We start from the raw sequence: 22,246 nt of genomic DNA, 5'->3' as shown, positions 1-22,246 counted from the left end.
CTGACGCCGTTGAGCCCCCAGAGGCTACGATGTCTCAGCTTTGTGTCACTCATACACGGTTGGCTAATCTTTGGTACTAGTGCGCGAGCGTCACCGAGTCCAAATGGAACGCGCAGAAGCACGCACAATGGAAGCGCTACAAAGCCCCAAATGGGACGCGAAACTGGTTGCCGAGCACAGTTTCCCCTGGCTTGTCCAACGCGGCGAGATCACTTTTCCTTCTCACTCCCACGACGACGACCACCGCAACGACAACACCACCAACACCGCCAGCACTCCCAAACACAAACACACCGAAGACATCAAAACCGCCGTCGGCCACATGCTACACCGGATGGTCCTCGACGGGGCGTTTGCAGCAGACCTCGGCCGGATGCTGGACCTGTGGAAGGCCTGGGCCGACAACGCTGGCATGCGCAAGGCAGATCTTGCCGCGTTGCAGGAGGATCCTGTGCTCTTTGCGTATGCGACGCTGCTGGTGGCTGTTCTTAGGGATGCGGCGACGGCGCTGGAGGGGACTGTGGCTATGGATTTGCAGGAGTGTTTGCGGTTGTGGCGGACTGTGAGGTTGGGGTAGTTGGGTAGTCTGGTATGGAGAGGGTTGAATACTGTATGTATGTACATAGTGTGCTTATTATTTACCTATTGTTGAGGTGATCAAGGGTTGATATCTCTCACTCTACTTCTAATGTACATCTTTTCTTTAACTACCTCGGTAGGTATATCCGTATGTGCAATCCCTTTCGACACACACCACCAAGCTGCCCGGTCTCCTCACCCAACCTTTTGCACCCCCAAAAAGTAATTCCCCACCTTCTCACTCCCCTTCACCTCTTTCCACCCCAGCCCAGGCACAAACACCACGCCCATCACTCTCGGTGCCCCCCACACCCCAAACCCCCCTTCCGTAGACGATGACGACCCCGTCTCAACCCCCCCTCCAGCAAAAAACTCCCTCATCTCCCCCTCATTAACATACTTGCTCCAATCATGCGTCCCCCTCGGCACCATCCCCAACACATTCTCCGCCACAAAAATCGTCGTGAACCAACTCATCGGGGTCCGCGCCATGGTACTCAGCACCAGCCACCCGCCCGGTTTCACGAACTGCCCCACTCGCTCGAGAAAGGCGGCGGGGTAGTCGACGTGCTCGATGACTTCGAAGAGGGTGACGATGTCGAAGCGGTGGGAGGGGGAGGCGGGGAGGGGGAGGGATTCGATGGGGGTGGGGAGGTATTGCAGTTTTGGCTGTTTCTGCTGTGTTTGGTTGTTATTGTTGTTGTCGTTGGGCCCTTGGACCGGGACCATAGAGGAGAGGGCGGGATCGCGCTTGGCGTGGGCGCGCGCAACGGCGAGGATGGTCGGGGACGGATCGATGGCTGTTACGGAGTGGGTGGTGGGTAGACGGGCGGCCGACTCGGCGAAGATGCCGCCGCCGCAGCCGACGTCGAGGTAGCGGAGGCCGGTTTCGTCTGCAGAAGTTGGGGAAGGTGTGGAGTCGAGACACGAGCGGATGAAGTCGTGTCGGAGCGGGTTCATGAGGTGGAGGGGCCGTGAGGGACCGTGGGGATCCCACCAGGAGGAGGCGAGGGCGGAGAAATGGGAGATTTCGGTTTCGTTGACGGAGGAGGAGGTGGAGGGGTTATGGAGGGTGGGGGGTGTGGTGGTGAAGTGTCGTGTTGGTGGTTGTTGGTGGCATTGTGATGTTCTCGTCGGGGTTCTTGTGGTGGTTATGGCTGTTGTGGTAGCGCATCGAGTCGACTGGGCCGCTCGGAGGGCTATTGAGACCTGCCGTAATGGTGGCCGCATCGTGAGGTTATTAGGAGTCCGGTTGTGCCGCGCGGATCGGACCGTAGCCGGCGTGGATTGTTCAATTCAGTCGGTACTTTTTTTGAGATGGTGAATTGTTCCAGCCAATTCCCACAGCTCGGGTCACAGGGATTGCATCGGATCACAACCCGCGCGGGGTTCTCGAACGGTTCTAGCGTCTCCTGATCGGCCCCACAGCACCTGCTGTGGCACCGGCACCACGGGAAGGTGTGCTGGCCCGAGGGTCACGTCGCAATGCCGAGCTCGGCCCCGGCGGCGCTGAGAACCTCAGCATGGACGCTCAATTAGGGGTCGTTTACAGTTGTTTGTCAGCGTCGGTCATCGATTGGCAATGGGAACGTTTTTCAAACTCTGCACAAAAATTCTCAGTGTTAGTCAGGATTTGGGATTTTTCTCTAAGAATTGAATTTTATCATCCCGAGGGGGATATGTCTAGCAGCGTAATATGTACAGACATTGCATCATTGTCCGTTCCAGAGTCGCATCCGAAGGCTTCTGACTCCCAACAAAGGCGAGCAAAGCCCGAGTTTTCGGCATCCGGGCCCCACCAACGCCGAGGGTGAAGTGGGTGATCCCGTCCCTGGCCGACTGGACCCGTCCATATTTGGGGTCGATCTGACATTTGACACTTGATAATTCGACTGCCCCTTCTTGTCAACTTTCTTTTTGAAGACGCAGACAGTTTGGTGAACTCGAACCAATTCATCTCGACTCGACACCTAATTAGACGAGACGAAAAAGCTGAGTCATCTGTCTCAACCTCGACTCGCCGACCTCGCTCGAATCCCCAAAACGCCCCAACCAATTCGTTGATTTTTTTTTTCTCCTTGGCCCTGTCTGTCTGTCCCTCACCATCCACATTCCCGTCCCACACGATCAACACCACGGACCGTACACCAAACCGCACCGCAATCCCACCGCCCACCATGTCTCCTACCGCCGCAGACGGCCAAATCCCCGCCTCCCAATTCGACTCCATCCCCGATGTCATCCAAGCCTTCCGTTCGTTCCGTCCACATTCCCCCCTTCTCTTATCCTACACTGTCCCACTAACCATCCTCCCTCTTTATGTCTAGGCGCCAACGAATTCGTAGTCGTCCTCGACGACCCCTCCCGCGAAAACGAAGCCGACCTCATCATCGCCGCCGAATCCATCACCACCGAACAAATGGCCTTCATGGTCCGGCACTCCTCCGGTCTCATCTGCGCGCCCCTCCTGCCCCAGCGCACCCTCGACCTCGACCTCCCCCAAATGGTGCCCCACAACCAAGACCTCCGCACCACCGCCTACACCGTCTCCGTCGACGCCGCCCACCCGGCCGTGACCACGGGCATCAGCGCGCATGATCGTGCGCTGGTGTGTCGGGTGCTGGCGGACGGTAAGGCGACGGCGGGGGAGTTTCGGAGGCCGGGACATGTGTTCCCGTTGAGGGCGAAGCAAGGGGGGGTGAGGCAGAGACGGGGGCATACGGAGGCGGCGGTGGATTTGTGTAGGTTGGCGGGGAAGAAGGAGGTCGCGGTGATTTGTGAGTTGGTGGAGGATGGGGAGGAGGTGGAGGGCCAGGCAGTGAGGAGGGAGCCCGGGATGATGCGCGGGGAGCAGTGTGTGGCGTTTGCGAGAAGGTGGGGGTTGAAGGTGTGTACGATTGCGGATATGGTGGCGTATTTGGAGAAGACGGAGGGGAAGTTGGAGGTGAACGGTCACTGAGGGTAGCTTTAAGGGTACGAACGGTGTAGGTCGGTGGGTTTAAAACCAGGTACGACGGGATATAGTTAAGCGGTACTACGGAGACGGAGATATTTTGGGTAAATATGGTCCGGCATCTAGCGCACTGCTGCATCCGGTGTTGATATATGCACCGGTATACCGATAGAAAAAAGGGTTATTTTGTGTTACTGTCCGAGGCTGTGAGCCCTGGACGGAGGAGGTGGTTTGTCATCTCATTAGTCGATAGCATTAGGATCACTCCTTTCTCTAGCTGTTGTCCAATTTTATATCCCACATATCTAACCGCAGCACGCCAACTAGTACATCGGCTTCGACATGGGCGCAATGACCCCCTGCTTGACAATGACCCGCGGCTTCGTCGCTTGCTGGAACGTCTCCTTGGTCGACCACTCCGGCCCGACCGGCAGCCGCAATGACCGCTCGTACTGCTGCTGCGACTCGAACGGGTGCGGCAGCTGGGAGGCGAGGTACTTGTCGTTCTGCATAGATGCATTAGTCTCAACTTCTTTCAGCTTTGGGAGAAACATTCTCTAACGAAGGGGAGACCCACCTTGCGAATTCGCTTCTCGCTGATAATCACATCCTTCAGCTTATAATCCTTACGGTCCTTCTTCTTGACCCCCTCCACCTTGGTCACAAACCGGCCCTGGTGCTTCTTCTTCTCCCGGTTGCTCACACCGTCGCCGACCCAGTTGCCCCACCCCGGAAGCGTGTTGTCGACCTCCTTCTCGTCGTCTTCTTGCTCCATCTCCGCTTTCTCCTCTTCGAATTGACCGTGGACGTCCTCGCCAGCGAACGCCCGCTCGATCAGGTGCTGGTCGCGGATAGCCATGGGGAGGTGAAGGGCGTCATCTTCTTCGGAGTCTTCAGCCGCCGTGGCGACTGTGCCATCGGTGGTGCTGGTGGTGATAGCAGGGGTGGCATGGGACTTGGCTTTGGGCTTAGCGGCTTTGACGACGACTGCAGCGTTGGAGAGGTCGAATTCCTCGGCTTTGGCCTTGGGGCCCTTCTTGCTCTTCCGGCTGACTGGCTCGGCTTGAGCCCAGGCACCCGCGGCTCCGGGCGCTGATGGTGTCGCTTCGGAGGACCATGCACCTGCAGACAGCGAAACAGCGGTGTCTTCAGTGCGGCCCTGGGATGATGGCTCAATACCCACGGACGACCCAGACAGCCCACGGGCTTCAGCTTTAGCTTTCCTTGTCGAAATGTTCTTCATCGTAGTGGCCGCATTGCCCATGCCGAACTGCTTGCGCCCGACTTCCGCTTCTTCATCACCCGAACTTGCAGCGTCCGAGTCGAGCTCGCGACGGAGCGCAGCAATGGCTTCCTCGTTTTCCTTTTTCCGCAGCTCCTCGCCTCGCTGCATGAATTTCATCGCCATGAGCCCAGATTGCGGCTTCTCGTCGTCGTCGTCGTACGCAGCCGCACGCTCAAGATCCGCGAGAAGGCGACGACGGGGATCCCCCCCTTCGTTATCCGAGGCATCGGAGACATCAGAGCCTTCATCATCATCAACATCATCGCCGCCATCACCGGTCCGTTGGCCCTCGATCCGGCGCCGCAGATCTTCCTTCCGCCGCGCCATGTCGGTAAGGCCGGCGCGGAAGTCGTCGTCCCACACAGCCCGGCCAGCTTTCTTGCCCAGCTTGGCCCACTTGCTCTCCCGGTGTCGGGTACCCATGCGCTCCATTGCGCGCCGACGGTCCAAAGCCTCTCGCTCATCGTCCGAATCCAGTTCGCCGGCCGCAAGGGCTTCCTCGCGCTCGGCCTCCTCTTCGCGGGCCAGTTCTTTGCGGTGGATACGACGGTAGGCTTTGCTCTTGATCTTCTTGATGCGTTTGGCCCGGGCCTGCTCGCGCGAGTGCATCTCTCGTTCGCGCCGCCGCTGCCGGGCTATTTCTTGTTGTTCGGCTTGTGACAGCCCTGGCGGACGGTCATGTTCGTTGCCCTCTTTGTTCTCTGTCTTGGCGGTAGGTCCCAGGCCACTTTCCTCCATGATTGCCAGAATCGTTTGCTCAAGCTCGGTACCAGATGTCTTTTGGGTGATGGGCATCAGCTCGCCGCTATCTAACCCACGATCCTGGGCGTTTTGAGCGAGCGGAAACACCAGATGGTCGGCGCGTCGGTTGTGTTTGACGGTGTCAATCCACTTATCGAGGGTCTCGTTGGTCTTTTCGTAGGCGGCACTGCGGAGTAGACGGTCTTGCTGGCGTTGGGCAAGCGGGATCTCGAGCTTTTTGGACGAGCCTGGTTTAACAGCCTTCTCCTCCTTGTTCATGAGCCGCAGAGAGCGCTTCATGTGCGGGTCTTTCACACCAGCCAGCCCAAGGTCCTTTAGGCTCAGCTTCACCTTGCCTTGCGCCCCCGGCTCGTCCTCCACTTCCTCGTCGTCCTCTCCAAACCCGGCAAACACATTTTCCAGGGCCGCGAGTTTCGAAGGATCATTATCATCATCATCTTCGTCCTCCTCGCTCTCGTCATCCGCGTCGGTCGATTCTTCATCCTCTTCGGACCCAGACTCTTCCCCTTCCTCCTCGTCCTCCTCGTCCTCCTCAAATTGATCCAGCGCAGTCGCCAAATCAATAGCGTCCGATCCCAACGACTCCAAATCCTCATCATCATCTCCCTCTTCCTCCTCATCACTTCCATCCCCCTCCCCGCTTCTTTTTTTTACCTTCCTCCCCTTCTTCCCCTTCCCCACCTTCCCCGGCAACGCATACCCATCAAACTTCTCCTCATCACTCTCCCCAAACGCCTCATCAGAATCCAACTCCGAGTCCTCATCCTCCGCACCCACACCAACATGCCACTCCTCACTATCACTCCCCCCCTCCCCATCATCATCGGAAAACCCATCAAACCCCCCATCCCCATCCCCATCCCCATCCTCCTCCCTCCTGCCCCTCTTCTTCGGCCCCCCACGCCCAGCAGCACCACCACCACCACCACCACCACCACCATCCCCATCCTCCCCACCCGCTCCAAACCCATCCTCGCCATCATCACTATCATCATCATCGTCTCTGCCCCGCGGCCTCTTCAGCAGCCGCCCGCCGTCGTCATGACCTTCGAGACCGCGCGTTCGTACGCCGCGGGTGGAGTCGGGGAATTGTGAGGATGCGAGGGCGAAGGCGTCGAGGGCTTTGGCGGTGGATTTGGCGCGGGATTTGTTGTTGTTGTTAAAGGTGCGGACGTGGGATTTGCCGGGGGGTTTGGAACCGCTTCCCCCCGGTGTTGGGAGGAGGGGTCGGCCGTGGGATTGTCGGCCAGGCATGTTGGGTTTTTTTTTGCCCTTTTGTGGGCGGAGGTGTGGTGTTTTCGTCGGGGTTGGTGGGTTGGTTTGGTGATCTTGTGGATTGGCAATGTGTCGGGGCTTTATTACAGTGCTGAAAGAGTGAATGCCCTGTTTTCCCAACGTCCGGCCGCAAGAATGGACTGGGAAACCGAATTCTTTTTCTGCCGGAAAATTGACCGAGCGAACTTTTGGGCGGTGAAATCGAGGTGGAGCTGTGAGCTCTGCTGGGAAACCAATCAACGTAAGTCTTGGCATCCAGGCACTTTGCCGGCCAGCTCCCGGCAAAGTTATCCAAGCTTTGTGAAGAGCCGCAAAATTTCCGGCCCACCCCGCGCTCTCCAACGACGACAACGACGACGACGACGACGACAATCACCACCACCACCATCACTCCTTAAACAAACCGGGGTCCGAGAACAACCACCACCCCACCAACATGCAGCCGACACGCGCACTCCAGGTGCTGCGCTATCGCCGCTTGCGGCTCACAACCAAGGACGTCAACAAGGGCTACTACAAGGGTACCGGGTCCGGGTCCATGGGTCGCCATACCAAGCATGGTGGTTATATTATCGAGTGGAACAAGGTGCGGACGTATGTCTGCCCGCCGTTGGATGGGTTTAAGGTGGGTTTGAAAGAGTTCATCTGAATTGTTGGTTATGACAAAGAGGGGTGGGAATTGGTGGGGGAAAACGAGGAATGTTTGGAGAGGGTGGTATTGGATTGGCATTGAGGTGACAGAAGCAAGAGTCGGACTTGAAGATGGGTGGTTGTGTGGATTAGACGACCTAAGGTTAAGGACGGGATACAAGTGCTCAGGATATTGTGCTAACCGTCTTTGATCACAGCTCACGCCCTTTGTTACAGCCACCATGCCCCGCACATACGGCAAGTACGATACCAAGCTTGGGCCGAAGGACGCGACAATGTATCTGGAGCGCTGGAAGGCGGAGAACGGGCTAGACTAAATTTTGCTCGACATGGATTGGGAGTGATGGAGGGGCGGTGATGACACGTCGGGGTGGTACTATGAAGACGAGACCGCATTGAGTTCGTCCTTCGTCGTGATGGGCGAGGACAGGGAATGAATGTATCGGGGGCCGGCGTTTCGGAGTGGCTTTAATCGAGGAATATGTAAAAGATGTATACAATGTAGTATCAAACACGTCGCAGGATGTCAGAGAAGCCGGGTATCTCATGGGCTGTTTACGGCTGTAAATACAACATCTACGCGTTCTATATCCAACTCTCGACCTTCAAAACTATCCACTTCGACGCACAAAGACAAACCACATAATACACGGGTATCGAACTGAAACCACCTATCCCGCTCCACAAAACTCTCCCATCACAGTCTGACCTAACCCAACCAACCCCTCAAGCACTTTGCTGCACCCCCTCATCAGCCGTAACAAACCTCTCCAAAATCGGTCTATCTCCACCCAGTGTCCCCGGGGTAAAAAAGGGTGTAAACGGCGTTGTAACCCCCGGCGTCGGGTCGTCATCACCATCTTCACCATTACCTTTAATACTCGCATCTTTAACACTCGCCTCCTTCATAGACAAGTCCGCCGTCGATAGCCGCATCGAGGACCGATCTCCGGGCGAGGCCAGGGTAATCATGCTCGCCGTCTCGGGCTCCTTGCGCAGGCTGAAAGGTGTGGCCAGGCCGCCGATAATGACTCGCTTACCGCTAACGCCTGTGTCGAGCGCGTCGGAGGGGGAGAGGAGGGTGTTGTTGGTGATGGTTTCGGCGGTATTGGCGGGGTCGGTAGTGGGGATAGCGGTTGTGTGGGAGGGGGAAGCGGTGGTGGTCCCCATGGCAGGGACGGAATTGGTACCGGTGGCAGTGTCGCGGACTGGACCTGCGGGGCGAAGATCAAGGCCGGGTTCTTCACCAGTGGCACCCCCGATATCAGCCGCCGTGGCAGGACCAGCGGTTTCGGCAACGGTCCGCTTCCTACTAACCATACCCCTCCATGTCCGGGCCTTGCTCCCTTGACTAGGTACCTGTGCACCCCCCTTTTCACGAGCCTCTTGTTCCTGTCTCTCGATATCCGAAAAGTGCCTTGCCCCCTGGCCCTGATCCGGCCCGGCAGCTTGCAACTCCGGCGTCTTAACAGCTTGCTTCTCGCGCTGCATCGTCGCCTCGTCATGCTTGGAACCCCACAGCGCCCACAGCGACATCCCCAAACTCTTGGCCTTCTTCCGCTTCCTTTTATCCATCTCCTTGCCACCAAGCTTCCTGCGCCCGGCCAGCGCGGTGGGCGGCGGGACCTCTCCCTCACCGAATACCTCGTACCCGACGGCCATCTCACGCAGGCGTTGCTTGTGCACGGAGGCCTTGGCCTGCTTGAAGCGAGCATCCCAGCGACGCTTCTGTACGAGCCACTTCCGCACGGTGCCGACCTTGACGACGCCAACGAGGTCGCGCGCCATGAGGCAAGCCGGAAGCTCCGAGGGCTCGGGGAGAGCGAGGATGTCACCGTGGCGGGTCACCCGCTGACGGATCATGTGGTCGTCGAAGGGCGGTAGGGGATCGCCTGCTTTGCCGATTTTGGTATGATGACTCGGTTTATCAGACCCATTGGGGGTTCGTGGGGTTTGCTTGGGGAAGGGGAATTGTGTTAGTGCGCTGATTTCCATGGGTGTATGCCATATCAAACTTACCGGCTGGCTATCAGTCTCACTCGAAGAGGTCGAGATAGAAATGATAGAGATAGCATCGTCGTTGAGGATGTCAACCTCAACCTTCTGGGCTCTTGCGAGAGCCCAGGCAGAGAACTGGGCCACGCTCTATAATCATATTAGTCGCTCCGCTCATTCCAAAAACGGTTCAAAGACCAAACCCACCCGGTACATGTACTTGGCCGGCCTAGTAAAGCTCAGGGTCGGCGCAACATGGCACATGTCGTCCCAGACCTGTAGCTGCACATCGGTAGGCTTGTACCGGTCGACCATAGCCCGCGCATTGTCATCCATTAACGCTTCAGGCGGGAGGTACGCTGACGGATTGGCACATTTATGGGCAAGATAAATCTGCTCGTCACGCAGAAACTCGCCGCCTCCAGCCATGATGAGCAGCGGGGGAAGACCACCGAGGGAAGGCTGCATGATGGGGCTAACCAGAGGGTGGGCTAGGAGCTCGTTGGTCGTGTACATCTACACGCATGTTAGCGGCGAATGTGGCCCACAACAAGATCGGATCCAACTAAACACCCACCTGGATCTGCTCCTTGATCTCTACATTCTCACCATCGATGACAAACTCCAACCGATGAGTAGCCTCCGCAACATCCTCGGCAGTCGGTACACCGCTCCCTTCCACAGGCACTTCATTCTTCTTCTGCGCCAAAGCCGCCTTCTTCAGCTCCTCCAGCTCGTCTTCATTAGGAGGCGGCCACGCTGGCGACGGTTTATGGTGAAACCCAGACGCCGGGATGTAATCCAGTGGACAGTCGCCTGCTACACTTGGGAACGAGTGCGTGAGATCCACCCATGGGCTGATGAGCACGGCGCCCGCGGGCAGAGGAATGCCCCTATCGCGGAGGACGACCAACAGCGCCAGGACCATGCCACCTCCCGCAGAATCACCGGCCAGGACAACAGTGTTCGCCGGTTGCTGTGTGAGCAGGTGGAGGTAGGTCGCCAGACAATCCTGGAGGCCGCACGGGAAGGGAAACTGTGGCGACAGCCGGTACCGCGGGGCTAGGGCGCGTGCCTTGAGTTTGCGCGCATGGCGCTGGATCTGGTAACGGTGCTCGTCTACACTCCCGAAATAGTACGCGCCACCGTGGACATACAGCATCACGCGGTTGCCCGGATCGGTGTTCTTCTTGCGCTCCTGGTAGTCGGCCTTCATCTCGATCCATTCGGCCTTGAGCGGGTTCTTGGGCCTGCGCCATTGCCACCATTCCCTGCCGCCGACCTGGCGGAGGCCATCAGGACCCAATTGCTCGGCGAGAAGGTCGGCTGCGCGCGTGAGGTGGCTCGCGGAGATCTCAATGTGGTCAACCCTCACCCATTGCGGGTGTGGTACCCACTGGCTCGTGAAGGCTTGGAGTTCCTCGACAGTGTGACGCGAGGCGTGGGCCAGAAAGGAGCGGATGAGGTGCAGGCCCTCGTCGTAGGACAGGTGCGCAGTGGGTTTGTGGGCCACGAGTTTCCGGTTCAAGTACTGTGTCGTGTGAGCTTCAAATCTCGATGGGTTCCGTTCCGTCTTGGATGCTGTGTACGGTATTCCGTCCTACAGATAGAAACATAACATACGTGACCCAGAAACGTCGATATGACGGTTGGCGTAACCGCCAGGCCTACACCCGCGGTATTCATTGTAGATGATATTGCAATTGGTTTTTGAACTCCCACTCGGACTCAATGATCCTTCATAAGATCATGGTCCCCGGTGAGCAAGGGATGGTGGTGGATTTTAGTGTTTTCCACAAGATCGGAAGGGAGGGTATTCGTCTGAAATATGATGTCATATGGCACGGCAACGCAACAGCGGCGTGGCAGGGCTGCACACGAACTGCCAACACCAATTCCGGCTGCCCAAGGGCCAATGGCAGCAGGTGGTGTTACGGCGCTGATCTCGCCTGAAACCGTTTCCCCCTGCCAACGAGTCAAGTCGATAGATAAAGGCTTTAAAATAGAAAAAGGTTATGTTGTACAAGGCCCGACGTTAGTAATTACACTACACCTATACGTGTATGTTGTGTTTCCTCCAACAGTCGCGACATTGGCATGCAAGCAAATGGGTTTGGCGGTTCGCGATTCATGTGAGAACACCCCGGGTCTCGGTTGATTTTGATGGACATCTGAAAATCAATTGCCCCTGAAATCGAATTGAAATCCACTAGAAAAGTTGGGATGGTCCACCCCCAACGCACTGGCCATGTGGGCTTCTGCTGCGAACCGGGGCCTACCCTTGCTCGCTTGTCGCTGCCCGTTATCGATAAGCCCATCGATAGCGAGCTCCCCGCGATGCAAGCTCCGCGTCACCTGGAGTTTGCCTACGCATCGGCGTAACCTTCAAGGTCTTCATTCTACCTCACCACTAATTTCGAATTCTCGACTTTATTCTTCACCGCAGTTTGGAACCTTCGAATTCGCAGTCAACAACGACGAACCGCCCACCATGGCGACTCAATATGAAGGTAGTTCCCCCTTCAGCATCAACCCCGAGATCCAACAGCCCACCCCCATCATCCCGTACCCCAACTCACTAAAAGCACCCTCACAGTCGAGCACAACATAAAGGCCTCCGCGGCCGCCCCAGCCCGCCGCCGCCAAATCGATATGTCTACATTCGCCGCCCACCTCGACAACCTCCTCCCCGACTCCTCCTCCACATCCCAATCCCACCACGAGCCCCACAACAACCCGCACGCCGTCCCCAACCCCTCCGACACCTCTGCACTCTTCCGCCTCCTCCAAGACCAAATGGGCACCCTCGCGACCACCGCCCCTACCGACACCAACCGCGCCTTCCTAGAATCTCTCGTCGACGCCCTCGAGCTAGACATTGCGCGCCCGCCACAACAGATCGAAGGCGTCACGCAGGAGTTTCTCGACGGGTTGGACCGCGTGCCGCGGAAAACGCTGAAGGGGAAGGAGGCCGGGGAGGATGCGGACACGTGTCCGATCTGTGCGGAGCGGTATCTGGATGATCAGTATTGTTTGGTTGTGGAGCTGCCGTGTAAGGGACGGCATCGGTTTGATTTGGAGTGTGTTGGGCCGTGGTTGAGGGGGAAGGGTACGTGTCCGATGTGTCGGGCTGAGATGGGGAAGAGGAAGGTGGTGGTGGAAGAGAAGAAAAAGGAGGAGGGGGATGAGGAGGAGGATGATATGGATGGGTTGTATGCGTGAGGCGGCGGCCGGTGGACTGGCAGGTCAAGGGCGAGTACTATGTAGAGGGCATGTCACAGGCGTTGGGGGGTTGTTTTGAAGCTTCCCTATTTGGTGGCGGGCGGTCTCTCGCAAGGACAATAGTGTGATCTATGATGCAAATTATGACAGATAGCCAACTGTCCTCTTGACTTAGTTTTGAGGCTTATGCTGGTAACTTGCAGTAACCAGCCCCCCCTCCGGCTCTCTCCCATCTGACACGAGCCTTCAGACTTGAACATCTTCTATCATCCATGCTAATAGCACTCTCACATCGGCGCAACCTTCCCAGCCTTCTTCCCGCCACTACCCCCGCTCTTTTCCTTCTTCCCTTCCTCCCCAGACCGCTGCTGCGACGACGATTTCGGCCTCGACAACTCCTGGTTCGCCCCGCTCGCCTCCAGCGGGTTCCCGTTGCTTTCTTTCCCCGCGCTCTCGTGCTCCGCTTCAGGCGATGTCTTGCGCGGGTTGAAGGCTGCGTCGGATTTCTCGGCCACTTCGTCGTCGGACGCGCTCTTGGTCCCCTCTGAGCGGCGTGGGTTGAGGCTTTGGCGGTCTTGGTCGTCTTTGTATGGTAGAAGGCAGCGCGCGGTGAGGTGGTATGGTCGGTGTTGTTGGGTAAAGGAGGAAATGGCTGGCGCCCGGAAGGAACGCAGGGGAAGGCGGAATGAATGGCTGGTTGTTCGAAGCATCGTGAGGAACTGAAGTTTTGGTGTTTTTGGTTAGGTTTTTCTTCTCAGTTTTAGGAGTCTTTCAAGTGATGCTCAGTTGTAACTAATTGAACTACGAGAAAGTAAACACCACTTCAAGGTGTGTGAACCGAGTGCAGTTGTGACGTCATGACGACTTATCAATAATACAGCATCAAATGTACAAAAGTGGGGCAATGATCAACTTCATACCTTAGCACCTTAGGTACCCTTCCCTACTAACTAGTGTACTGCCGAGACGGACAGCGTTGGCTGTGTTTGACTCTTATAGAAAAATGGCACTTCTTTCTTTCCTGACTATCACGCTCTCCTCCAGTTGCAAAATTGAGAAAATGGGAAGTAGTGTACGACTTTTCTCATCAAAAATGACGTTTTTCCCGCTGGCCTGTCCAAAATGATTGCTTGTGGAAAATAGTCCGGACTTGCCAACCTGGGTCCTGGACTGCCGTATGGTTATTCCTTACTGGATTTGAAGATGTGGTGGGAAATTAATTAGCAGGTGTATCTAGTCACTTACAGTGTGTTAATTGATACTCAACTAAGTACTCAAGTCAAGAAAGAGCAATTGGTTGCACCCCATCGTCACTTGTTGCTCTGCTTGGAGGGGCATAGTTGTGTCGTCTGTACCACATTCGACCGATAAATTTGTGACAAGGAAAAGAGGTTTCGGCACCTGTTGCACTGAGTATTCCCTCTCCATTTACACTGTCACTATGATGATTCTGACCAAAACCTCCGTCCCTCACGAAACTCGCCGCCACGATTCGCGGCCCGGCAGAAAACTACTCGGGGATCAGCTGGCTGAGTTGTACTTGAATGGTCACCACTACCAACCAACGCGCCCTTATGCCCCCAAACCGTCACCAGAGAACCGAGCCCATCAGGAGAGGACCGTGTTGTGGGCCGTGTTCGACACGTCTTCAGTTCCTTGTTGGCCCATGGCGGGTCGAGTCTGGGGCAGAGGGCGTGCGGATGCTCGATTCGATCGCTGAATTTGAATTCAAACGGAAGTGACCACGAGTATAAGGCGGGCGCAAAATTTGGTCAAGGTAGGGTCTAAAAAGCCTTCATCAGAATTCCTTGCTAGTAGAGGAAAAATGAATATCAATCCAAATTCCGAAGATCTCCCTGGGAAAAAAGAGGCCATAAATAAAAGCTATAATCTCGTCCACCACAACTCGGGGCTTCGTCTCTTCTTCGTTGTACTACTACCTCCTAAAAAGAGGAGAAGGACCAAAAAGCTCACCAGCCGACCTCCATCACCGGCTGATGGAGGGTGCTTGGTTACGAAAACCCCGATGGGTTTTTCTCCGGATTGAACTGGAGCCTCTCGATCGGTTGTCGAGGGGTGAGGCAGCCCCTGGGCCGCGCCACCCAGCCAACTGCGCCATGCAACCAGTTGTTGGTATTGCTGGGGGGTTTGGTGGCAGGAGGTCCGTGGATCTTGTATATATGCCCTCGGTGAGGGGGGAGGGAAGGAGCATGAGAATGTGGCCTTGATGTTGGCCGGAATCTGCGGCACACCTCCTTCCCTCCTAGGAAATCGACACCTCGCTTCTATGAGCCATGGCACCTTGAGGACCATTCACTGTTGAGAGTCTCTGCCTTGGCGCAACTCCCGGGTTGGTCCTCTATCATATCCGTGTTCTGGTTCTCGGAACCGCATCGGATTACGTTTGTCCTTGACTTCATAGAAACATCCTCTCTTGATGGAGTGGAATTGGATCCCTTCGATGCTGGCCCATCTGGCACAGCACCCAGCTCGACCTCACCCACCTAGACGCTTCTACGGCTAACATAAACACAAGCGGTCAACGACGCTGATAACGACAGATACACCAATATCTAGTATACCGGACATCTCGGCGCCGTCATCCTCATCAGCCCCTTTTCCAAACCACTCACCCGCTGAAGGACGAATATCGACATCTAGGCCAGGTGACTGTCCTTACCTCGGCATGGCATTGTTAATGAGAGCCATATTTACTCCCTGGTACGGGTACGTCACTAAGTCACCCGCTTCCTTGGGCCCACCACAGACAAAGCCACCTGCGTAGTAGACTCCTTGTTCGAACACCTCGTCGATGCCCATAACGCCGGGTCGGGTGATCTCAAGAAGTGCCGAGATACAGTCCCGTAGCTGTCGGCGGCGGGGGTTATGTACAACAATAGCTTGAGGGTGGGGGGGGGGGCGTTTCTTGGTTACGACCGAAGGAAATGTGTTTTTGTAGGGGTTTGATGGGACGCTTGAGATGGGAGAGGAGGCTTCATAGCGGACCTAGAGGAATTGGGGGAAGTTTGAGAACAAGAGTAGTAAGACCATGGTCAAGGCTTTAGTATCTGATGTCATGTTGGTGGGCTGTTAGATTTCCTGATTGGGGGCGTGTTAGAGACCGTAGTTGCGTTTTGACTTTTGCGCAGACCGCCCCTTTCGTCTGCTTGTTTGCGTATATGCTCAATGTTTTGGTCTCTAGCTCCTCGCAACCATTGAAACAACTACGAAGGCATGGCAATCAAGGACGAAGAAAGCATCATTGACTGAGTAATTCCCAGCCTCGGCGGAATTAATGGAGCAGCCACTCGAGTGTACATAGTAGCAAGGCCCACAACACAGAGCGATCGGGATTGTCGTAGAGGACTAGCCCTAACGAGTACAGGCGGGGTTCTTCTTGGTGAACGCATGTTGGTAGATATTATGACCGATGTGGCAACGAACTGCGAGCAGTGTATACGCCCCAGTGTGATAGCGTCCGGTAGCAACTGAACTGGCGGCTCATGGCGGCGGTAAGGGGACCGATTTTCAGCCTGACACCTAAAGTATCACGATACGCAAAGCTGTGGCGGACATCGGACCTGGGACAACTCCGCTAAGGTTATACGAATACGTTCTCGAGAAACCAGGCGTTGTTTCGTCACTTGGGGGTAGGTCCTCCGTCAGGACTTGATACACCGCCTTCTTGACCTCAATTTGCCTGCCGCTTCGCTTCCATTTCCCCAATCTGCTCGAAACGAGATCCCAGCGGTCCAAGAGCACGGCCATCGGGAGTATACGGAACGCGTTCTGGAGGAATGTATGGGGGTACGAATAACTGAAGTAGTGTCGAATGGGCGACGCCTCCCGGCTTCCGTCGTCGGCGCCGTTTGGTGTTGTTACAGCGGCTTCGAGGTTGCTCCGCTCCGGGAACGCAAACGGGATCCCGTCCCAACACAGAACTGTGCCTGTTGAGTCAGCAGCCGGTGTCGCACAATGCTGGAGATTTTGCTGAACGGTGAACCCCCATCTTTCTGCATTGACCGGGATCGCCGGCTCTGACGTAGGATTGTGGGATGTTGTCATTTTTGCTCGCGGCATCCCTGGATATGGGTTGACCGCCACGCCGTGCCCGGCCGCCCCGGAGATGTGTTGTGTCAGCAAAGGTTTTCCTTTGAGGGGGTTTGTTCCATGAATTGGGCGAAAATGAAACATGACACGGCCCGGGCGGGAATTTGGGGCTGATGCATGCCGTCGGGACACGTTGTTCAGCGCTGTGCGGGCGGGTCGAGTGGGTGAGCAGCTCACACGTGGGAAAGGCTGGGCGCAGGCACAATCCCCCCGCCACATCCCGGCTGCATCTGGCAGCCAGTGCGAATCAACAGTGTTTCTTGTTCGCTTAACTCGAAAGCAATGTCGAATCTTGACGACCCAGGGAGCGGCCGGAGCCTGATTGAAATCGCGGTTGTTGGCCATGAATATACGCGAGTAGTAGAGTGTAGACGATAGTAGCTGACACTCGGTTGCCGTTTGAAAGAGCCGATGCCTTCTCTCACGATACAACCCAACAAATGCGGCGTTCTCCAAGGCGGTGACAAGTGTGGGCTGAAGTTTCCAGGATTTCCATGCTCTTCCGCCTTTGAAACAAACAGGATGGAGCCCTTCTCCCACATGCCACTTCTCATTCGGCTATGCAGAACACAGTGCATATCCCGCTAAAACCCTTAGTGGGGCGGTCCCTCTTCCCATGCGATGGCACGGCGAGCACGGGTGGATGGCTCTCGTCCCAACTTTTGGTTCGACCAGTTTAGGTGTCGAGGCACTTCCCCCGCTCCCCGCTACTTGGGACTGGGTCTCTGGGTCTGCTGACTGACAATCCGTTCCTCTCGGCTTTCCCCTCTTGTCCTACCACGCCGTCCATCTGGTCGGGCCCAAGCCAAGTCGCAGGGCACTTTGGACACCCGCATTTGTTTATCTTGTCGGGTCCCAGTCGTTTAAATCGATGCCCACATGCGCGGGGGGAAAGGAAGCGATGTCTCTGATCGTATCAGCACCACCCGCCGTGCTGCGATCGAAGGGAGGAACGCGCCCGAAATGACCGACCGGGTGTCTAGCGTTGTCGCTAACCCGGCCTGGCTTAAATTGCCGCGCTCAGCCAACCTGGCCCGCTCCGCTTCACACGCCAGCCGTGGCCACGAGGTCGCCACGCGCAAGGAGTTGAGGGAGGGGGGCCTTCAGGGGTCTAGCCACTGGGGAGGGGGGCTGTTTCTTCCATCGGGATCTTTTTTTATGTCGGGTCACAGGTTCCTCCATCTTCCCTGCTCCCACGATCCCACAACAGACCACTGCCGACATCAGCACTTCGCTCCTCCACCCAATCAAGCACCACCCAATTGGCGAGGACGGCGAAGAAAAAGAGGGTTGGGCTGCCCGGCGCTGACGATGGCTGCCATGTTTCCCCATTGACCGCTACGCCGCACGTTGTACGCCGTGTTGCCATGTGGCATTTTAAATTGCGTCCTGTGAGACCTGCGAGACCTACGTCGTGTGGTCAAACGCTGCACAAAGAAAAATAACGTTAAGGGTTTGTTGTGGCATGCGACTGAAACCGCCCTGTCCGCGCAGAACTCCTTTCCCCCCCTATATCGTCAGGGGCGCGACGGAGATGGAGACGATCTGAAGGGGGAGAACCGACAGACGACGCCATGGCGGATGCACCATTTTGGGGCGCGATCTGCGCTCGCGAATCGTCGAGAGCCTTCAATTGGCGTTGCCCCTCCCCGCTCTCCTTCCTGCTCTGAGACATGCAAGCTTTCCACACACATCGAAAATTCTTGGTTTTGTGATACCTTGGGCCTAGTGTAGTGTAAAAAAGGAAGCATGTGAGGTAAAGGGTTGCTGGGCCGAAGCAAATATTTAGAAATCACCAATGTATAAAGCCCAATATCGTTTCTTCGTTGGTCGAGATTGGGAGTGCGAGGAACCGGAAGTCAAATGGATGATTCCTGATTTGGCCAGGACAGGAGAGCGCAGAACTTTCAGTTATCACGATATCCGTGTTGCTGGGGCCTGCACCCCTGTAGCCCCAGGCCGCCAAACTCCGTCCAGGCCCGTTTCTTGGAGCCGTGACCCCCAAGCAGCCTCCACCACCTCACGGACCAGCCTCCATTCCCTGTCTTCCCTTCCTGGGTTCATCAAGTGACTTGCTCCAGTCCGAAACCCCTGACGGACCCCTTCGACGCCAGAATAGTTATCGTTGTTCAACTGAACTCATCCGACGCGACTTCGGCTGTCAGGTGTTACTTTTTCTCCTGAAAGGGTAAACAACCACTTGCTTTTTTGCAGGTTTGCCATCAGCGCATTCTTCACCCTTTTCCCACCTACCTTTGATATTTCTCTTTCGGCATCGGGCCCTTCGATACCCCTCAATCGCCAAACCGACCGACCGGAACTCCCGTTCGCTTGTCTACCCGACCGAACCCCCTTTCCGTCCCGACCAAAGGCTTCGATTCGACGTCCGAGTATCCCCATATTGGGTCGAACAAATAAACCAATCCTCGGCTCAAACCGAACCACTTATCCCTCCTTTCGAATAAGCCGATCCCATAGGAACAGCAGACAAGATCAGACCGACCGTGGTCTGTCTCGCTTCGTCCGTGCCGTACCGCCCGTTTTGCCAGCGCGAGCCCCGGATGTCGATCGGTGTTGGTTCTGTTCTATCCGCAAACCGCCAAACCTTCTCTCCGTCCCGACTGCCCAGGTGGCAACTGATGTCGTGTGGTGTGCTGGACCCCTGAAAGTTGTTTGACGGGCCAAAAGGGAAGAGGCCACAAGAGAAAAGAAAGAGGAAGTGAGGAGTTTGTGCATAGCAGTGGTGGGCGGAAGAAAAGGAATATCCCGTGATTAATTTCGGCCATGGGCAACAGCCAAGGAAAGCCAGTCGAGCTTGACGGCGAAGGTCAGTCCGGCCCAGTTGTCTCGGTCTCGTTTTGCTCTGCTCTTTTTTCCACCTATCGGTCATGCTAACGCGAGCGTCGTGTCATAGCGAATCTTAATCATTTCCGTCTTCTTCGGGTCGTCGGCCGGGGTGCCTTTGGCAAAGTTCGAATCGTCGAGCGGAAAGACACCGGCCTGTCCTTCGCCTTGAAATACATTCGAAAAGATGAAGGTGGGATACTACTGCTAGACATGGAGAGGGAAGGAGAGGGATACAGAGGCTAACGCGCCCCCCTTAGTTGTACGCTCGGAAAGCGTCCGCAACATAATACGTGAAAGGCGCATGCTCGAGCATGTGAACCACCCGTTCATCTGCAACTTGCGCTACAGCTTCCAGGACATCGAATACATGTATGCGCGCCCGTTCCTATCACACTCGATACCGACTAGGCCCCGAACAGCTGGCGACGGAACGGAACCAGCTAACAAATAAATAGGTACCTGGTGGTCGACCTCATGAGCGGCGGAGACTTGCGGTTCCACATCTCACGAAAGACATTCACCGAGGATGCGGTAAGGTTTTGGATATCCGAACTCGGATGTGCCCTGAGGTATGTCCACGGGCAAGGAATCATTCACCGAGATGTGAAGCCGGACAACGTGCTCCTCGATGCGGACGGGCATGTGCATTTAACGGATTTCGTATGTGCTCTCACACCCTTCCCCCGTTTCTGCATGGCGAAGGCCAACTAACGTGTGCCAGAATGTCGCTTCCGATATCGTCCACGGCAAGGTCCTCACGAGCAAGTCGGGTACCCTGGCATACTTGGCGCCCGAGGTCTACGCTGGGCATGGTTATGACGTGCGCGCAGACTGGTGGTCACTCGGCGTGTTGTTTTATGAGTGCATTTATAACAAGGTATGCCTTCTTTGTAGCCGCACTAGGCATGGCGGACTCCCCATTCTTGGGCTCGAGCATGCTTCCGATGCTAACAACCACCACAGAGGCCATTCGAGGGCAGCTCTGAGTCGTCCCTGAGCACCGTCATTCAGGCCGCCCGGCCAAAATTTCCTGTAACCAGCCCGCCGGTATCTCTGCCCTGCATGTACGCCATCAAAGATGCTCTCGAACTCGACCCGAACAAGCGCCTAGGCTCAACATGGGAGAGCTTCACCCAACACGAATTTTTCGCGCCCATTGACTTCATCGCTCTAGAGAAGAAGGAAATCGAGCCGGTATTTGTGCCGTCTTCGGAGAAAACCAACTTCGATGCCACTTATGATCTGGAAGAACTGTTGCTGGAGGAGGCACCGTTAGAGGCTCGCGCGCGGAGACAAAAACCCCGTGAGAGGTTAAAGGATGACGCTACCGATAAGGAGATCCGTGAGGATGAGCTATACCGCATGATCGAGACCGACTTCCGACCGTTCGACTACACGCTCGCAGCATACAAGAAGTGGGCCTACTTTCCCGACGCCACCCCTTTCCCCTTTATGATCAGCACTAACTTATCCCTCCAGAATCACACAACAACAGGAAGCTCAAGCCACCAAGGAAGCCACCCCATCTCCAGCCCCCAACGGAACAGCCCCCACCCCACACCCGCAACACCCGCAACACCCAAACAATCAACCACGCCCGACAAGTAGCGGCCAACGCCGCGCCGGCGCCGCACCACCCGGCCGTCCCCCTCCGCTCCCGCCCTACCCGCAACCTTATTCCTCCCGGAGCGCCAGCAACGGCCCAAGCAGTAACCCTAGCGGCGGCAACGGCAGTGGGAGTTACCGTGCTGGGCGATCCGGCGGTCCGGGCATGATTGTGGGGAGTTCGACGGGGGGCGTGCAGGTCACGCTGGATGGGGGCAGCAGCTGGAGTGATCTGGCGCGGCAAGACGCGACGTTGCCTGCGGACGCGAGCGGGGCGAATAATGAGTTGGGGAAGGGTGAGGGAGGCTTGGGCAGTGGGAGCGGCAGTGGGAGTAGTGGGGGTGTATTTGGGTTCTTGAGAGGGAAGAAGGGACGCGGGAACAGCCCGAAACCGAAGGAGAGGGGTGTGCTGGGGAAAGAGGGAGCGAGAGTGGTGTTGGGATAAAACTTAATGTGGATGGATGGTTCGTGGCCGCCTTTTTCCCACTGGCTTCCCAAATTGGCTAGGAGTAAAGGTTGAGGGTCTTGGGCATGGATGAGGAGGAAGATTGTTGGGGTCATATTTGCCATTTTTTCCCTTTTCTTTTTTTCCTTTTTTTTTCCTGGTTATTTATCGCGTCACACTGAGCAAGCGGGCCGGCGAGGGGTTCAAAGCACTACAAATCAGCGAGTGAGCGATTCAGCAAATGGGCAAGGTAAAGTGGAAGTCGAAGCGGGACTGGAACGCGCGGAACGGAAAGTTTGGGAGGGTTGCATATCTGCGATACTATATGCCTTGTTATTTTGTGTCCTTGCCATCATTCCTACTACATATTGTCGTTTTGCCCCTTGTCATCATGTACATTTCCCATACATAACCACCTACGGTTTTGTCGTTGTTGGGCTGGAGGGGGCCCGGAACAAACCAAACAAGCAAGCAATGCATGGAGGGAGGGTTGGGAGAGGAGGATTCAGGGGAGGGG

At 56.2% G+C, this 22,246-nt stretch overlaps 9 protein-coding genes across 9 annotated transcripts in view; 5 read left to right on the top strand and 4 right to left on the bottom strand.

The window, feature by feature from the left end:
- Nucleotides 1–577, top strand: part of C8A04DRAFT_34223 (uncharacterized protein) — a gene marked incomplete at both ends in the record, with an annotated part of 2,433 nt that extends 1,856 nt beyond the window's left edge. The window contains one exon of the mRNA XM_062782752.1: nt 81–577. Coding sequence (XP_062640897.1) covers nt 81–577 — 497 coding nt within the window. The remainder of the gene's footprint in view (nt 1–80) is intronic.
- A 197-nt stretch (nt 578–774) lies between these two features.
- C8A04DRAFT_34242 (S-adenosyl-L-methionine-dependent methyltransferase) lies at nt 775–1,809 on the bottom strand (the record flags this gene model as incomplete). The annotated part of the gene is made up of 3 exons (XM_062782762.1): nt 775–1,248; nt 1,306–1,708; nt 1,763–1,809. The coding sequence occupies 3 exons, from the start codon at nt 1,807–1,809 to the stop codon at nt 775–777; spliced, it is 924 nt and encodes a 307-aa protein (XP_062640896.1).
- Nucleotides 1,810–2,756: 947 nt separating this feature from the next.
- Nucleotides 2,757–3,538, top strand: C8A04DRAFT_34221 (DHBP synthase RibB-like alpha/beta domain-containing protein; the record flags this gene model as incomplete). Its single annotated transcript, XM_062782751.1, has 2 exons — nt 2,757–2,832; nt 2,907–3,538. The coding sequence occupies 2 exons, from the start codon at nt 2,757–2,759 to the stop codon at nt 3,536–3,538; spliced, it is 708 nt and encodes a 235-aa protein (XP_062640895.1).
- Nucleotides 3,539–3,855: 317 nt separating this feature from the next.
- Nucleotides 3,856–6,833, bottom strand: C8A04DRAFT_34220 (Utp14 protein-domain-containing protein; the record flags this gene model as incomplete). Its single annotated transcript, XM_062782750.1, has 2 exons — nt 3,856–4,014; nt 4,110–6,833. The coding sequence occupies 2 exons, from the start codon at nt 6,831–6,833 to the stop codon at nt 3,856–3,858; spliced, it is 2,883 nt and encodes a 960-aa protein (XP_062640894.1).
- Nucleotides 6,834–7,290: 457 nt separating this feature from the next.
- Nucleotides 7,291–7,822, top strand: C8A04DRAFT_24776 (mitochondrial ribosomal protein L27-domain-containing protein; the record flags this gene model as incomplete). The annotated part of the gene is made up of 2 exons (XM_062779304.1): nt 7,291–7,479; nt 7,703–7,822. The coding sequence occupies 2 exons, from the start codon at nt 7,291–7,293 to the stop codon at nt 7,820–7,822; spliced, it is 309 nt and encodes a 102-aa protein (XP_062640893.1).
- Nucleotides 7,823–8,231: 409 nt separating this feature from the next.
- On the bottom strand, nt 8,232–11,186 carry C8A04DRAFT_9104 (uncharacterized protein; the record flags this gene model as incomplete). The annotated part of the gene is made up of 5 exons (XM_062785356.1): nt 8,232–9,461; nt 9,525–9,650; nt 9,708–10,016; nt 10,078–11,031; nt 11,124–11,186. 5 exons carry the CDS (start codon nt 11,184–11,186, stop codon nt 8,232–8,234), a joined length of 2,682 nt encoding a protein of 893 aa, XP_062640892.1.
- Nucleotides 11,187–11,991: 805 nt separating this feature from the next.
- Nucleotides 11,992–12,722, top strand: C8A04DRAFT_24774 (uncharacterized protein; the record flags this gene model as incomplete). The annotated part of the gene is made up of 2 exons (XM_062779303.1): nt 11,992–12,010; nt 12,097–12,722. The coding sequence occupies 2 exons, from the start codon at nt 11,992–11,994 to the stop codon at nt 12,720–12,722; spliced, it is 645 nt and encodes a 214-aa protein (XP_062640891.1).
- A 287-nt stretch (nt 12,723–13,009) lies between these two features.
- Nucleotides 13,010–13,432, bottom strand: C8A04DRAFT_24773 (uncharacterized protein; the record flags this gene model as incomplete). Its single annotated transcript, XM_062779302.1, has 1 exon — nt 13,010–13,432. One exon carries the CDS (start codon nt 13,430–13,432, stop codon nt 13,010–13,012), a length of 423 nt encoding a protein of 140 aa, XP_062640890.1.
- A 6,184-nt stretch (nt 13,433–19,616) lies between these two features.
- C8A04DRAFT_24772 (kinase-like domain-containing protein) lies at nt 19,617–21,729 on the top strand (the record flags this gene model as incomplete). Its single annotated transcript, XM_062779301.1, has 7 exons — nt 19,617–19,659; nt 19,747–19,869; nt 19,937–20,048; nt 20,135–20,339; nt 20,401–20,556; nt 20,643–21,094; nt 21,159–21,729. The coding sequence occupies 7 exons, from the start codon at nt 19,617–19,619 to the stop codon at nt 21,727–21,729; spliced, it is 1,662 nt and encodes a 553-aa protein (XP_062640889.1).
- Nucleotides 21,730–22,246: the final 517 nt, after the last annotated feature.

The sequence above is a fragment of the Dichotomopilus funicola genome (assembly GCF_033296635.1).
Source record: "Dichotomopilus funicola strain CBS 141.50 unplaced genomic scaffold C8A04scaffold_3, whole genome shotgun sequence".
NCBI lineage: Eukaryota > Fungi > Ascomycota > Sordariomycetes > Sordariales > Chaetomiaceae > Dichotomopilus > Dichotomopilus funicola.
Note: the sequence above shows the minus strand (reverse complement) of the source record. Positions and strands in the feature narration are given on the sequence as shown.